General features: G+C 42.4%; 1 protein-coding gene across 1 annotated transcript; it reads left to right on the forward strand.

Annotated features, from left to right (window-relative positions):
* Positions 1–1,367: 1,367 nt before the first annotated feature.
* LOC125286162 (zinc finger protein 79-like) lies at positions 1,368–10,362 on the forward strand. Its single transcript, XM_048230928.1, has 5 exons — positions 1,368–1,418; positions 7,321–7,473; positions 7,799–7,963; positions 9,820–10,098; positions 10,295–10,362. The coding sequence occupies exons 2-5, from the start codon at positions 7,326–7,328 to the stop codon at positions 10,360–10,362; spliced, it is 660 nt and encodes a 219-aa protein (XP_048086885.1). The 5' UTR covers positions 1,368–1,418; positions 7,321–7,325.
* Positions 10,363–12,909: the final 2,547 nt, after the last annotated feature.

Genomic DNA, 12,909 nt, shown 5'->3' on the forward strand with positions numbered 1-12,909 from the left:
GTGTGTTGTATGTATGTGAAGTGATGCCAGTGATGATGTAAGTGTGTGTGTTGGGGGTGGGGGTTGGGGGGGGGGGGCAGAAAGGCTAGGCAATCAAGGACATGGGTAGATGGAGGATAAATTAAAAATAATAAATAAAAAGTTCTATGGAGATGTGCAAAAGTTGGAGAAAGTCAGATATGTGTGTGTGTGTGTGTGTGTGTGTGTGTGTGTTTTGATGTGTGATGAAATAAGAAAATAAATAAAAGGTCTGTAGTATAGGGAGAGGGATGTAAAAGTGCTAAAAGTCTTGTAGGTGTGTGTGTGTGTGTGGGGGGGGGGGTCATGAGTGCTGAGTAGTGAATGAGTGCAAAGTCAGTATAGTGTGAGTTCAGAGTTGGGAAATGTTTGAGAGTGCTGAGGAGTGAATGTGTGCAAAGTCAGTATAGTGTGAGTTCAGAGTTCGGATGGCCTGGGGATAAAAACTTCTCCTGAGTCTCTCAGTTCTGGCTTTGTGACTACATAGGCGTCTTCTTGATTTCAGCGGTAGGAATAATCCATTGTTAGCATGAGAAGAGTCCTTCAGAATCTTTTGGGCTCTTAGGAGTACTCTTCTGGAATAGATATCTTGTAGAGCAGGGAGTTGAGTTCTTATAGTACGTTCAGCTGAGCGCACTACTCTCTGCAGAGTACTACAATCTCTAACTGTGGAGTTCCCATACCAGGTGATGATGCTACCAGTTAGAACACTCTCAACCGCTGAAGTGTAGAAGGCCTTCATGATGGATGTAGAAACTTTGAATTTCCTTAGCTGACGAAGGAAGTAGAGTCGTTGTCTGGACTTTTTCAGAACATATTGAGTGTAATGTGGACACCAAGGTATTTAAAACTTGTGACTCTCTCTACAGGTTGCCCGCTGATCATTAGTGGGGTGTAACTGTAGTTCTGCTGCTGCCTTCTGTAATCCAATACCATTTCCTTGGTTTTATTGATATTCAGTGTCAAGCTGTTAGATTGACACCACTGTGCCACCTCATCAACCTGATCCAAGTACAGCTGTTCATTGTTGTTACTAATCAGGCCCAAGATCACTGTGTCATCTGCAAACTTGATGATGGAAGTATGACTACTGTTGGCTTTGCAGTCATGTGTGTATATGTTGTACAGCGTACAATTCAACTGATCCTAAAAATGAGGTATGACCGCTAGAAGTAATAGAGGGGATCCGAGTGCCTAACATATGGAAAGCATTAAATTAAGATCCCAATATGCACCGAGGTATATTTTTTCTAAAAAAAAAAAAAATCCCATCCACTCCGCTAAACTCTAGGAACGCAACCAGTAGGTGGCGATGAGATTACTCTCCCTCCCTATGGTTGACCGAGACACGTGTAGTTTGGGCCTAGCATTCGCCAGTTGCACGCTGCTACAGAAGACAGGTGAGACATGTGTTGTAGCTTGGTGTTTTGGGGAACCTCAGATTTTTTAACGGGCTCTGAGATTAGGCTACACTAAAGTTAACAGTTACGTGCGCTAACTCTAATGTCGCTTAAACTAGGCTAGTTAACCTAGGCCAGAGCCTTATAGATAGAGATGTGCGACAACTCCATTGACGCTAATGTTTCATTTATTTCCAACAATGGCGGCTAATGGAAGCCTTAAATAGTTCCCGAAAGTTAACAATTATACTTTTCTGATTGGCTGGTGGGGTGGCTATGGACCCTTTCAAGAGAGTTCCATTATCAGCATCATAGTTGGCCCCACAAGACTTCCTTTTTAACATTCCATATGTTATCTTAATGCAGAGGAAGTAGATTGGGGCCCAAATAGAACGTTCAAGCATTGTTTTTGTTTACCTTGTTGAAAGGGTCTATTAATTCTGAATAACAGAACACCGTTCCATATCAATGCTTATTAATGGTAACTATAACAACTATAGTAGGACGACGGTTGCAGCGCTCTAGAATCTTTGGTTGCAGCTTTGCAACAATGGAATCAACTGTAAACAAGCTAATTGTCCATGCAATCGTTGTTATAGGGCCCACGAAAGTTGTACAACAAGCTGAACTAGTGAGCTTCTTTTTAAACGGAACCGCGTGTTTCCTTTGCTTTACAGTGGCAACTGGGTGATAAGCGGGATAACGGCCTTCGAGGTGTGTCCAGTTATACTGAATTAATGGACTCAGGAGGAGGCAACTCCTCCGCTGCGCGTCAGGGAGTTCTTTGCCTCTCGCCCTCGTCCATTAATTCCGTATAACAGGATAGGACACCTCGGCGGCCGTTATCCCTTACACAATTGCAGCAGTGCAGTTACAGCAGTATAGACTGTTTGTAGCCAACATTTCAGACTCAGATTTACATTATTGGCTCATCCGAATAATAATAATAACAGTAATAAAGTAGTAAAGTAATAGTAATAAAGTAGTAAAGTAATAGTATTCATAACCTAATTATAATAATAAACTATTTATGTATCGACTATGACTATGGAAAATTTATTGGGCTTTTTAGCCTCTTTTAATTTATTTCATAAGGAACTGATAAAAACTGAACAGCAGAAAAGCACTGCTGTTCAGTTTTTATCAGTTCCTTATGAAATAAATTAAAAGAGGCTAAAAAGCCCAATAAATTTTCCACACATAATAACCTGATACAAGATAAACCTATCCCATTTCAATCAGCACTAGGCTACACCACGAACAAGCTGTGATTAAGTTTTTGCGTTTGTAGCCTACAACTTTTATGACGTGTACCTTGGGCATTTAACTTTATCATCATGTCAACATAGTTGTAACGTTATGCGCAATGTTCATCTAGGCTATGGATTTAAGTGGTTTAATTTTTAAAAGGGCAGCAAAACTGCTTCCCCAAAACAGTTCCTCCATAACTGTGGATTTAATCGTTTGATATGTGGATAACTTTCAGTGTACTAAACACATAAAAGGTAAGATTTTGTTATCACAAAGCTAGCTGGTTTGTTAAATATGGCGAAGCATATTACAGCCAACGTTGTACTTGCAGCAGTGAAGCTGAGTTTGTTGTTGTTGGTAACGTAAACGTTTCTTCAGTTAGGAGCAGGGCTGTTTTTTTTTTAATTATTATTTTGCATTAATTTTCATCGGCAAAAGCTAGCCTAATATGCATGAGAACCTAGATTTGAGGGAGCTGCAGTGTTAGCATCAGCACGGTCTTATTAACACAGCAGGGCATAGCCCATTGATGAAGGATCGTGTAAAATCCCCATCCCCAGAAAGTTTCAAACCAAGCTTGCGCTCATATGATGCATGATCACTGATCAAATTGCTATTTACTGACACGATGCACAACCATTCCCAGGTGCTCACCTGCAGGCAAAGCCTGTTTGAGGCTAAACAAAACATATGTGTGAGTGCGTTTCATGATGCTGCTTATCAAAGTAGACGCAGCAGTTCTCTTTCAAAATGTCAAAGTCAAAGTCAAATTCAAAGTCAGCTTTACTGTCAATTTCTTCACATGTTCCAGACATACAAAGAGATCGAAATTACGTTTCTCACTATCCCACGGTGAAGACAAGACATATTTTACCAATTTAAGTCCACAGACAAACATAACATTCAAGTAAACAAAAAAGTAAGTAAATAAGTAAATAAGAGGGCACATATAATAGAAAAAAAATAAGAGCAGCAAAATTTGGTTGAAATTGTGCATAGACAGTCAATAAAATACTAGTGCAAAGTCAGGCCAATAAAAGGCTTGGGTAGTTCTGTTTGACCTAAGTAAGAAAGAAAGTGGCATAGTGGTGCAAGTTATGTAAGAGCAGCAGAAGTGTTGTGTTTTCAGGACAACAACAACAAGTTGTAAAAGTGTACAAGTGTGCAAGTGTGCAAGTGGAGTAGTGCAGGCGGCCATTGTGGGTCCAATGTCCAGGATGTTATGTAGCTGAGGGTGGTGGGGGAGAGGAGGGGAGAGTTCAGCATCCTTACAGCTTGGGTGTATGAAGCTGTTGGTGAGTCTGGTAAAAGGGGGCGCAGGCTTCTGTACCTCTTCCCAGAGGGCAGTAGATCAAACAGATTGTGAGCTGGGTGACTTGCATCACTCACAATTTTGGTCGCCTTGGCGGGTGAGGTGGGTGGTGTAAATGTCCTTCAGGGAGGGGAGTGAAGCACCAACAATCCTTCCAGCTGTGTTCACTATGCGCTGCAGGGCTTTCCTGTTGTATTCAGTGCAGCTTCCGCCCCACACAGCGATACAGCTGGAGAGGATGCTCTCAATGGTGCCTCGGTAGAATGTGGTCATGATGGCTGGTGGAGCACTTGCTCGCCTGAGTTTCCGTGAGGAAGTACAGGCGGCGCTGAGCCTCTTAGCCAGTGATGCAGTGTTGGTGGTCCAGGAGAGGTCTTCACTGATGTGCACCCCAGGAATTTGGTGCTGCTCAGCCTCTCCACCACAGCACCGTCGATGGTCAGTGGCAGGTGTTGGGTGTGACCTCTCCCGAAGTCAACAACAATCTCTTTGGTCTTGCTGACGTTCAGCAGGAGGTTGTTGTCCCTGCACCACGTGGTCAGATGGTCGACCTCCAACCTGTATTGAGTCTCACGCCCTTGGTGATGAGACCCACCAGAGTTGTGCGTCGTCAGCAAATTTCACTATGTGATTGTTGCTGTAGGTTGCAGTGCAGTCATCGTCAGCAGGGTGAAGAGCAGCGGACTGAGCACGCAGCCTTGGGGGCCCCTGTGCTCAGTGTGATGCTGCTTGAGGTATTGTTGCCAACACGTACTACTTGGGGCCTCTGACAGAGGAAGTCCAGTAGCCAGTTGCAGAGGTAGGTACTGAGTCCCAGTTTGTCAAGTTTGCAGATGAGTTGTTGTGGTATTATGGTGTTGAATGCAGAACTGAAGTCTATAAACAGCAATCTCACATATGAGTCTCTTTTTTCCAGATGGGTGAGGGCTGGGTGGAGGGCAGAGCAGATTGCATCCTCTGTAGACCGCTTGGCTCGGTATGCAAACTGGAAGGGGTCCAGGGTGGGGGAGAATGGATTTGATATGTGACATGACAAGCCGCTCAAAGCACTTCATGATGATGGGTGTCAGTGCCACAGGGCGTAGTCATTGAAGCAGGATGGAGCAGTTTTCCCGGCACAGGTATGATGGTGGCAGCTTTGAAACATGATGGGGCGATGGCTTGCTTCAGGGAAGTGTTAAAGATGTCTGTGAAGACATCCTTAAGCTCCCCCGCGCAGTCCTTCAGCGCCACGACCTGGGATGTTGTCTGGACCTGTTGCCTTCACGGTGTTGATAGCAGCAAGTGTCCTCTTCACGCTGTCGGCAGAGAGGCACAGGGGCTGCTCGTAGAGGGGATGGGTCTTCTGTGGGCAGGTGCTGTTTTGTGCTTCAAAGCGAGCAAAGAAGCCGGTTCAGGTTGTTGAGCAGAGGGATGTTGCTCTCACAGCTCTGTGGCTGGCTTGTAGTCCCGTGAGGGCCTGAATGCCCTGCCATAGGCTTTGTCGCGTTCCTGCTGTCTTTGAAGTGGGTGGTTATCTTGTGAGTGTATTCCTTTTTGCTTCCTTGATGCCACGGGACAGGTTGGCTCGCTGTTCTCATGCCAGCTTCATCCCCAGCTCTGTAGGCTTTGTCTCTGGCCCTCAGCAGCCTGAGGACATCCCCTGTCAGCCATGGCTTCCAGTTAGCCCAGTGATGATGTCTTTTTGTGTGGGTCACATCATCGATGCACTTGGTGATGTAAGAGGTTACAGTGTCTGTATACTCCTCTATGTCTGTCCGGTTGTTGTAAGTGGCTGCCTGCTTAAACATTTCCCAGTCTGTTGTGTCAAAGCAGTCTTGAGAGCATCGGAGGCTCCCTCAGGCCACACTTTTACCTGCTTACTAACCGGTTTGTTCGCTTACCCTTTGTCTGTCGCGGGCATTAGCATAACAGTGATATGGTCTGAAAGTCCAATGTGGGGGAGGGGGTGGCTTTGTATGCTCCTTTGTGTGTAGTGTAGACCAGGTCCAGGATGTTATCTCCTCTTGTTGGAAAATCAACATGCTGGTGTAGCTTTGGAAGTACAGTCCTGTTACAATTGCAGCTGCTTCCGATTATGTTGAATATTTAGAAAGTAGCCTACATGACGGCATTTTTGAGCTAGTGAGAGAGTCAGATGTTTGGCTTCTGATAGTAATTAACTAATTAACTAAAGCAAGACTTGAGTGATATCACACAAGGTGTAGGCTACAGACGTGAACTAAATGAAATAGGTTAACATGCTTGATTGGAACATTGCAATGAACCCAGCAAACCCATAGAAGGCTTGGTAGATGTTTCAGTTTCGGATAGATGGCAGCACCTTGTACCCGATTAATAGCCCAATTCTCAGTTGTGCAATAAAAGCAGTATCGTAATAGCAGTATTATATCATCGATAATCGTTCACATTTTACTTAGGCATGACAACCACTGCCCCTCAGCTAGTGTTGCAGAGGAGTCTCCAAAGTACAGGGAGACAGAACGCGAATGACTTGAGTATGAATATCATACTTTTTGAAAAGGGGAAAAATATGAAGACAATGAGTAAAGGTCGAGTTGGAGGAATTGTCTTGTTGATGTAAAGGAGAACGCGAGAATGACTGCCGCTGACCCACGTAGGCTCACAAGTAAGAAGCATAAATCAGCCTTAAACTGCATTAAGATGTCCACACCTCATTTTTGTCAGCAGAAGATTATATCAGAAAATGTGGTTTGGGAAACGGAGACACAGAAGTGAAATGGGTTAATAGCCTCCTTACACCAAAGAACTTTCACAAGATTTGGGAAAGATTCTTGAAAGATTGGAGTCTTTTGAGTAAAGCTTGAATGGGGGGTATTAGTTAAAAGACTACAATCTTTCAAGAATCTTTCCCAAATCTTGTCAAAGTTGTTTGGTGTAAGGTGGCCATAACCTGGTCTATTTGAACATTGCTGGTAATCTTAAGTGATATCATACAAACCTTGCGAAGGCTTGGTAGCTTAGGCTACATGTTTCGGATATATCACATTGCACATGATATTAATTGACTCATGTTGCGCAGTAGGCTAAATGTGGTTATCCAACAGATTCATAACTTCAATAATTGTTCACAATTAATATCGGCTAATGACAATCACTGCCTCTGGGAAATAAACGAACAGTAGAACAGTAGAACAGTAGGCGCAGATACATTGAAAGCACAATTTGAAGCCATCCTGAGGTGACAGCTGGAGCTGTAGAGTTGGAGTCTCCGATGACATTACGCTTAGCTCAGGAACTTTACAATACAATCAATATATATATATATATATAAGTATATATACTCTTTTGATCCCGAATGCTCAATTAATCGTATAGGAAAGATGTCTTACCACTGCCCTGAATGTCACAAGACTTTGGCCACTGGACACCAGCACACCCCCATCTCAGACAAGGAGGGGAGCATATGCAAGTACAAGTTGAAGTCCGCAAAAGTGGTGCTGAACGACTGCCTGGCAACTGGACAGCGAGGTGAGGACACTACATTTATAAGGACGTGAGGGAAATTTATTCCAATCCGTGAATTAGTGAAACACACTCAGCACACAGTGAACACACAGTGAGGTGAAGCACACACTAATCCCGGCGCAGTGAGCTGCCTGCAACCACAGCGGCGCTTGGGGAGCAGTGAGGGGTTAGGTGCCTTGCTCAAGGGCACTTCAGGGCACTTCAGCCGTTTTTGACCAACTTCAGAAGTTGGTCAAAAAACAGCTTGGTCACACATACAAATACATTGTAAACATGTAGTGCAGTGTTACACCACTCGTGACCTGTGAATGCTCAATTAATCGTACAGGAAGAATGTCATACCACCGTCCTCAATGTGGCAAGACTTTGTCTGGAGAAGGACAAAAAGGACTCAAGCACACCCCCACCTCAGATGAGGAGGGGAGCGGGGGGTTCAAGTTGAAGTCCGTAAAAGTGGTTCTAAAGGACTGCCTGGCAACTGGAGAACAACGAGGTGAGGACACTGCATTTATAAAATTATGTATAACAATTATTTATCAAAATAACTGTTGCAATGTGCAATTTTAACAAACACCGTACAAACTATACAAATATTTACAAATATTTGTGTTAAAAAGTGCTAAACAACATAACAACTGAAACATGAACAGTGAATTAATGTGTGCAATTTTAGCAAACACCATACAAACTATACAACACTTTTCTCCTATTTCAATTTCAACAAGTGCTGTCATGTTTTTCTTGCACCACGAGGGTCAGGCTAGTCATTGTTATTGACATGGCCTCTTTAGCAAACCAGCACGAAAAACAGCACTGCACAGCACTGGATCCCTGGAAGGAGGAGCCTGGATCGCTCGGTACAGCGAAAAAATATTGTCTCAACATAAATAATCAACTAGTAAAGTTTCATAAGAATATCAAGGAGAAACATTTTTTACCCTTTTCACACTATGTTGCCCATGGAGTTTTAGGCCGCAAATGCTAATTAGCAGGTTTAAAACTAGAAAATCAGCTAAGTAAATATGATATTCAGAATCGGCACTCAAAAATTAGGCAATATACCCTCTTTACCAGCACGTTCAGGTCTCTCAGCATACTGCCCTTTTACATGTCTTTTCCTCCAGAAATCTTAATGTAGACTCTTGTATTAGTGCTGCCATTTACTTTGAGAAGGTCACCAGGTCCCATTGTCTGAAAAACACCCAAAACTGGCCCCAGCTGTGGCGCGGCTGGCAGGGGCACCTGCACCGTACGCCGGCGACCCGGGTTCAATTCCCGCCCCGTGGTCCCTTCCGGATCCCACCCCAACTCTTTCTCTCTTGCTCACTTCCTGTCATTCTCCACTGTCCTGTCTAATTAAAGGCATAAAAAGGCCATAAAAATATCAAAAACACCCAACACTAAAATGTAAATCGGGTTTCTAGGCCAAGTATACTTGCGTATACCAGGAATTTGGTCTCTGCATTTATCCCATCTGTGTATTAGTGAACACACAGAGCACACAGTGAGGTGAAGCACACTGACCCGGAGCAGTGAGCTGCCTGCTACAGCGGCACTCGGGGAGCGGTGAAGTGCCTTCTCTCCCAAAATGGATCACTTGGTCATCATGGATGCTGATAATGGATCACTCTTTTCCAAAACATCCACAACTCAGCTTAACCTTTATATGGGTACACCTCTACAAAGAATATAACTTTCGCTAAATCAGATTTTTTTTATTTTTAATTTGATCCAGAGACATGGCCTGAGATTGGCATAAAAAAGGAAACATTAAACCCAAATGATGCCATGTCCATTTCACTTGTGGGGGTAAGAAAATTATTCTTTTGGGATGTTTTTCAACCAGGGGTGCCTGGTGATTTTCTCAAAGTAAACGGTAACACTAAAACAAGAGGCTACAGTCGGTTGCTCTTCATTAAAATACAGGGTGCGTAAGTATGTTACATTTCCCCCATGTTAAATTTCCATAGAGGCAGTCAGATTTTTATTTTTAAAGGCCAGTTACGTATTTCATGGATCCAGGATACTATGCATTCTGATAAAGTTCCCTTGGCCTTTGGAATTTAAATAGCCCCACATCATCACATACCCTTCACCATACCTAGAGATTGGCATGGTTTTATTTCAGTTAGCCTATTAGCTGGTTTGATTTGGATGCTGTTACTTCAGTTAGCCTAATAGCTGGTTTGATTTGGATTGAGAGATGATCTTATGGAAAGTACCCATGCCAATCTCTAGCACCACATGAAGCAACAGCAAGATGACTCCTACCTTTCCATGGTACCAGAAATGGCTTTCCAACACGTTTCCATGTTTGAACTAAAACATATTCTTTGTTTTCATTCTCAGGAAAGAAGAGGTTCTTCTGCTGCGAGTGTGGCGGCACTTTCTCTGAGCGTGGCACTCTCAAAAAACACCAGCTCACCCACACAGGAGAGAAGCCAAATCACTGTGCTCAGTGTGGTGCGAGCTTCGCACAAATAGGAGCTCTCAGGCGTCATGAGCGCATTCACACAGGAGAGAAGCCTCACAAGTGCACGCAGTGTGGGAAAGAGTTTGCCCGTGCAAGCAATCTCAAAGTCCACGAGCAAACTCACACAGGAGGGAAGCTGGGGCGCTCCTATAGCGGTAAGACTCTTACCTTTCCATGGTACCAGAAATGGCTTTCCAACAAGTTTCCATGGTACCAGAAATGGCTTTCCATCACGTTCCCATGGTACCAGAAATGGCTTTCCATCACGTTCCCATGGTACCAGAAATGGCTTTCCATCACGTTTCCATGTTTGAACTAAAACATGTTCTTTGTTTTCATTCTCTCTTTCAGAAGTGACAGCGTCTCAGGGGTCCAGTCTCCAATCAAGAGCAGCCAATAAGGTGTGTGTTGAGAAGTGATGATGGGAAGTATTCCATGCAGTAATTAATTATTCATTAGGATGTCCAGAGAACCATGAGGGCGTGCTAAATCTGCCCAAACAGACCGTTTTATTCTTCAGCCTAATTATAGGGTTGGAACAACGTATTGTTTAAACAGCCACACAATTTGAAGTTTAACACTAACAGTATGTTTCAATGACATGCCTGGTATGTGACTCGGTACAGAGTTAGTATGGCCTGGTACCTACAAAGGCAAATTTGGCATACATATCTATATATATTCTTAAAGTACAAGTTGTAAGGTTTCCATTTCAACCCCCTTTTAAGTCTCAATTAAATTTGATCCAAAATGCCCCCCCTCCCCCTCCTCCGCTTTTGTTGCTACCCTGACTTCCTGAATTTCCCCCTGGGGATCAATAAAGTATCTATCTATCTATCTATCTATCTATCTATCTGACTTCTGGCTGCAGTGTAGCTGCAGCACAATAAGTAGATGCAACATATTGGGTACTGAAATATTCACAAGAATCCATAGAAATTGAATCTTCATGTTGTACTATCCAATATTAGTTGTACAGATGTATAGTCTATCTTATACACACTCATTGAACCAACAAAGTAAATGCAAAAATAGAGACTTTTTTGTAATTATTCCATATTTTGTGTAGTCAGTCTACAGTGGTGGAATGTAACGAAGTACAAATACTTTGTTACTGTACTTAAGTAAATTTTCCACGTATTTGTACTTTACTTAAGTAAAATTTATAGTGCATACTTTTGACTTTTACTTCGTTACATTTTACAGCAATTATCTGTACTTTTGCTCCGCTACATTTCTACAACACCATCGTTCCTTTTTACATACATTTTATGATCAGTTTTTTTTTTTCTCTCTGACAAACACGTTTGTTTTACCGGGGGTTGCTACCAAAGATTCTGGCGCTTACGTGCATTCTTAGAAACATAAGCTTCTAGTCTAGACCAGGCAAAGCGTGAGCTTGTAGCCATCTGCATTCGGTAGGCTATATTCACCAGACCCATGGCTACACTGTACATGCAACTGTGTTCTGTGCCTTTCTCTGTCTGTTATCTGCAGCGTTAGGGCCTCCTCTCCGATGAGATTGCTATCCGCGGATCAGCGAAGTTACAGGCTATGCCCATGCTTCTGTCACACGTCTGATCATTTGCGGCACAAATTAATGGTAGACTATTAATGAACCACTGGCCGGAAAAAAACGTAACATTTTCCAGATTAGGAAATATTCCTTAATTGTGTGTGATTAAATAAAGATGCATAGCCTACAATTGGGGGGTAGTAACGTGAGCGCTCATTCAATGTCTATGTGTCTGAACCTAATCATAAAGACACCTTTCTCAGCAACTTTTCTGTTCAATCAGCATAATTGGCATTACGATCCACCCGACGTTTCCCTTGTCTACCCCGTTAAACTTCAGGCTCTCGTGTTTTGCTGAATGATATTACTCAGATCACCCTAGTAGATAACCAGAATTACAGTCTCTAGAATTGTAGGTCAGAATGTAAACTGGGCCACAGATGGTAAGCACAATTGCATTAACTTAAAACTATCTAGTGAGTAGTAACCTAAAACTAGCTTAATTAAAATGCCACAGCCCATACTGATTTTTCCCTTTTTAGAATATAGATATTAAGAGAATAAATCATTATGCAAATACTTTTACTTTTAGTACTTAAAGTACATTTAAAAGCAGGTACTTTTTACTTTTACTTAAGTAGGGTTGTCATTGTGGTACTTTTACTTTTACTAAAGTAAATATTTCTCTGTGTATTTGTACTTTTACTTAAGTACTGAGGTTTAGTACTTCCTCCACCACTGTCAGTCTATCAGAACACCTGACATACAATCTAAATAGTCAAGACACCTCAAAATGTTACCCCTTATTTGAGACCAGGACTATGCTTCTACACAAAGGGGTTCATGTGCAGTTAGCATTTGATTGTCAGTATGCATTTTGGATAACAAAAGTCCTATGGGGAGTTTCCATAGGCATTTTACAAAACACATGAGCATACCTTGGCAAATAATGGTCTAAAGCACTCGTATTTTCATTCTATTGATCTACTTTTGCACACAGCTTCACAAGACCTGGTGCTAGGGCTCAGTTGTGTTTCTATGTGATATCAAGTGACCTAGAGGGCTGAAATGTGGTCAGTTCAGAGATGCTTGTAATCCAGCAGAAAGAAAAAAAAACTAAATTCTAGCCTCTGTAACTCTTTGTCAGTACATCACACAGTTACTTTGACTGTTTCCTACGAAAACTACAGCTTTCTATAGAGGTCCAACATTTGATGGTTGGCCCCAATGCCCTTGTAAATAGGCACAGTGCAATTTTCAGGCAATAACTTGAAATTTGAATGCATGTGGTTAAATATGCACAACTTGTTTTATCATCCACACAATTTGAATTCAACACTATGCAATACAGTAGAAATAATATCACATTTTAAGGTGTATTTTCACATTTTAAGGTGTATTTTCATTTTAACTGACTTTTAACAAACTTTTTTTATTTTACCTTTGTTAA

The sequence above is a fragment of the Alosa alosa genome, chromosome 21 (assembly GCF_017589495.1).
Source record: "Alosa alosa isolate M-15738 ecotype Scorff River chromosome 21, AALO_Geno_1.1, whole genome shotgun sequence".
NCBI classification, from domain to species: Eukaryota; Metazoa; Chordata; class Actinopteri; order Clupeiformes; family Clupeidae; genus Alosa; species Alosa alosa.

Bases quoted from the DNA above. Each gene is read 5' to 3' on its own strand.
- LOC125286162 (XM_048230928.1), top strand. From the start codon at position 7,326: ATGTCTTACCACTGCCCTGAATGTCACAAGACTTTGGCCACTGGACAC. The intron at 7,964-9,819 runs GTGAGGACACTG...TTTCATTCTCAG, and splicing joins GGCAACTGGAGAACAACGAG to GAAAGAAGAGGTTCTTCTGC. The intron at 10,099-10,294 runs GTAAGACTCTTA...TCTCTCTTTCAG, and splicing joins GCTGGGGCGCTCCTATAGCG to AAGTGACAGCGTCTCAGGGG.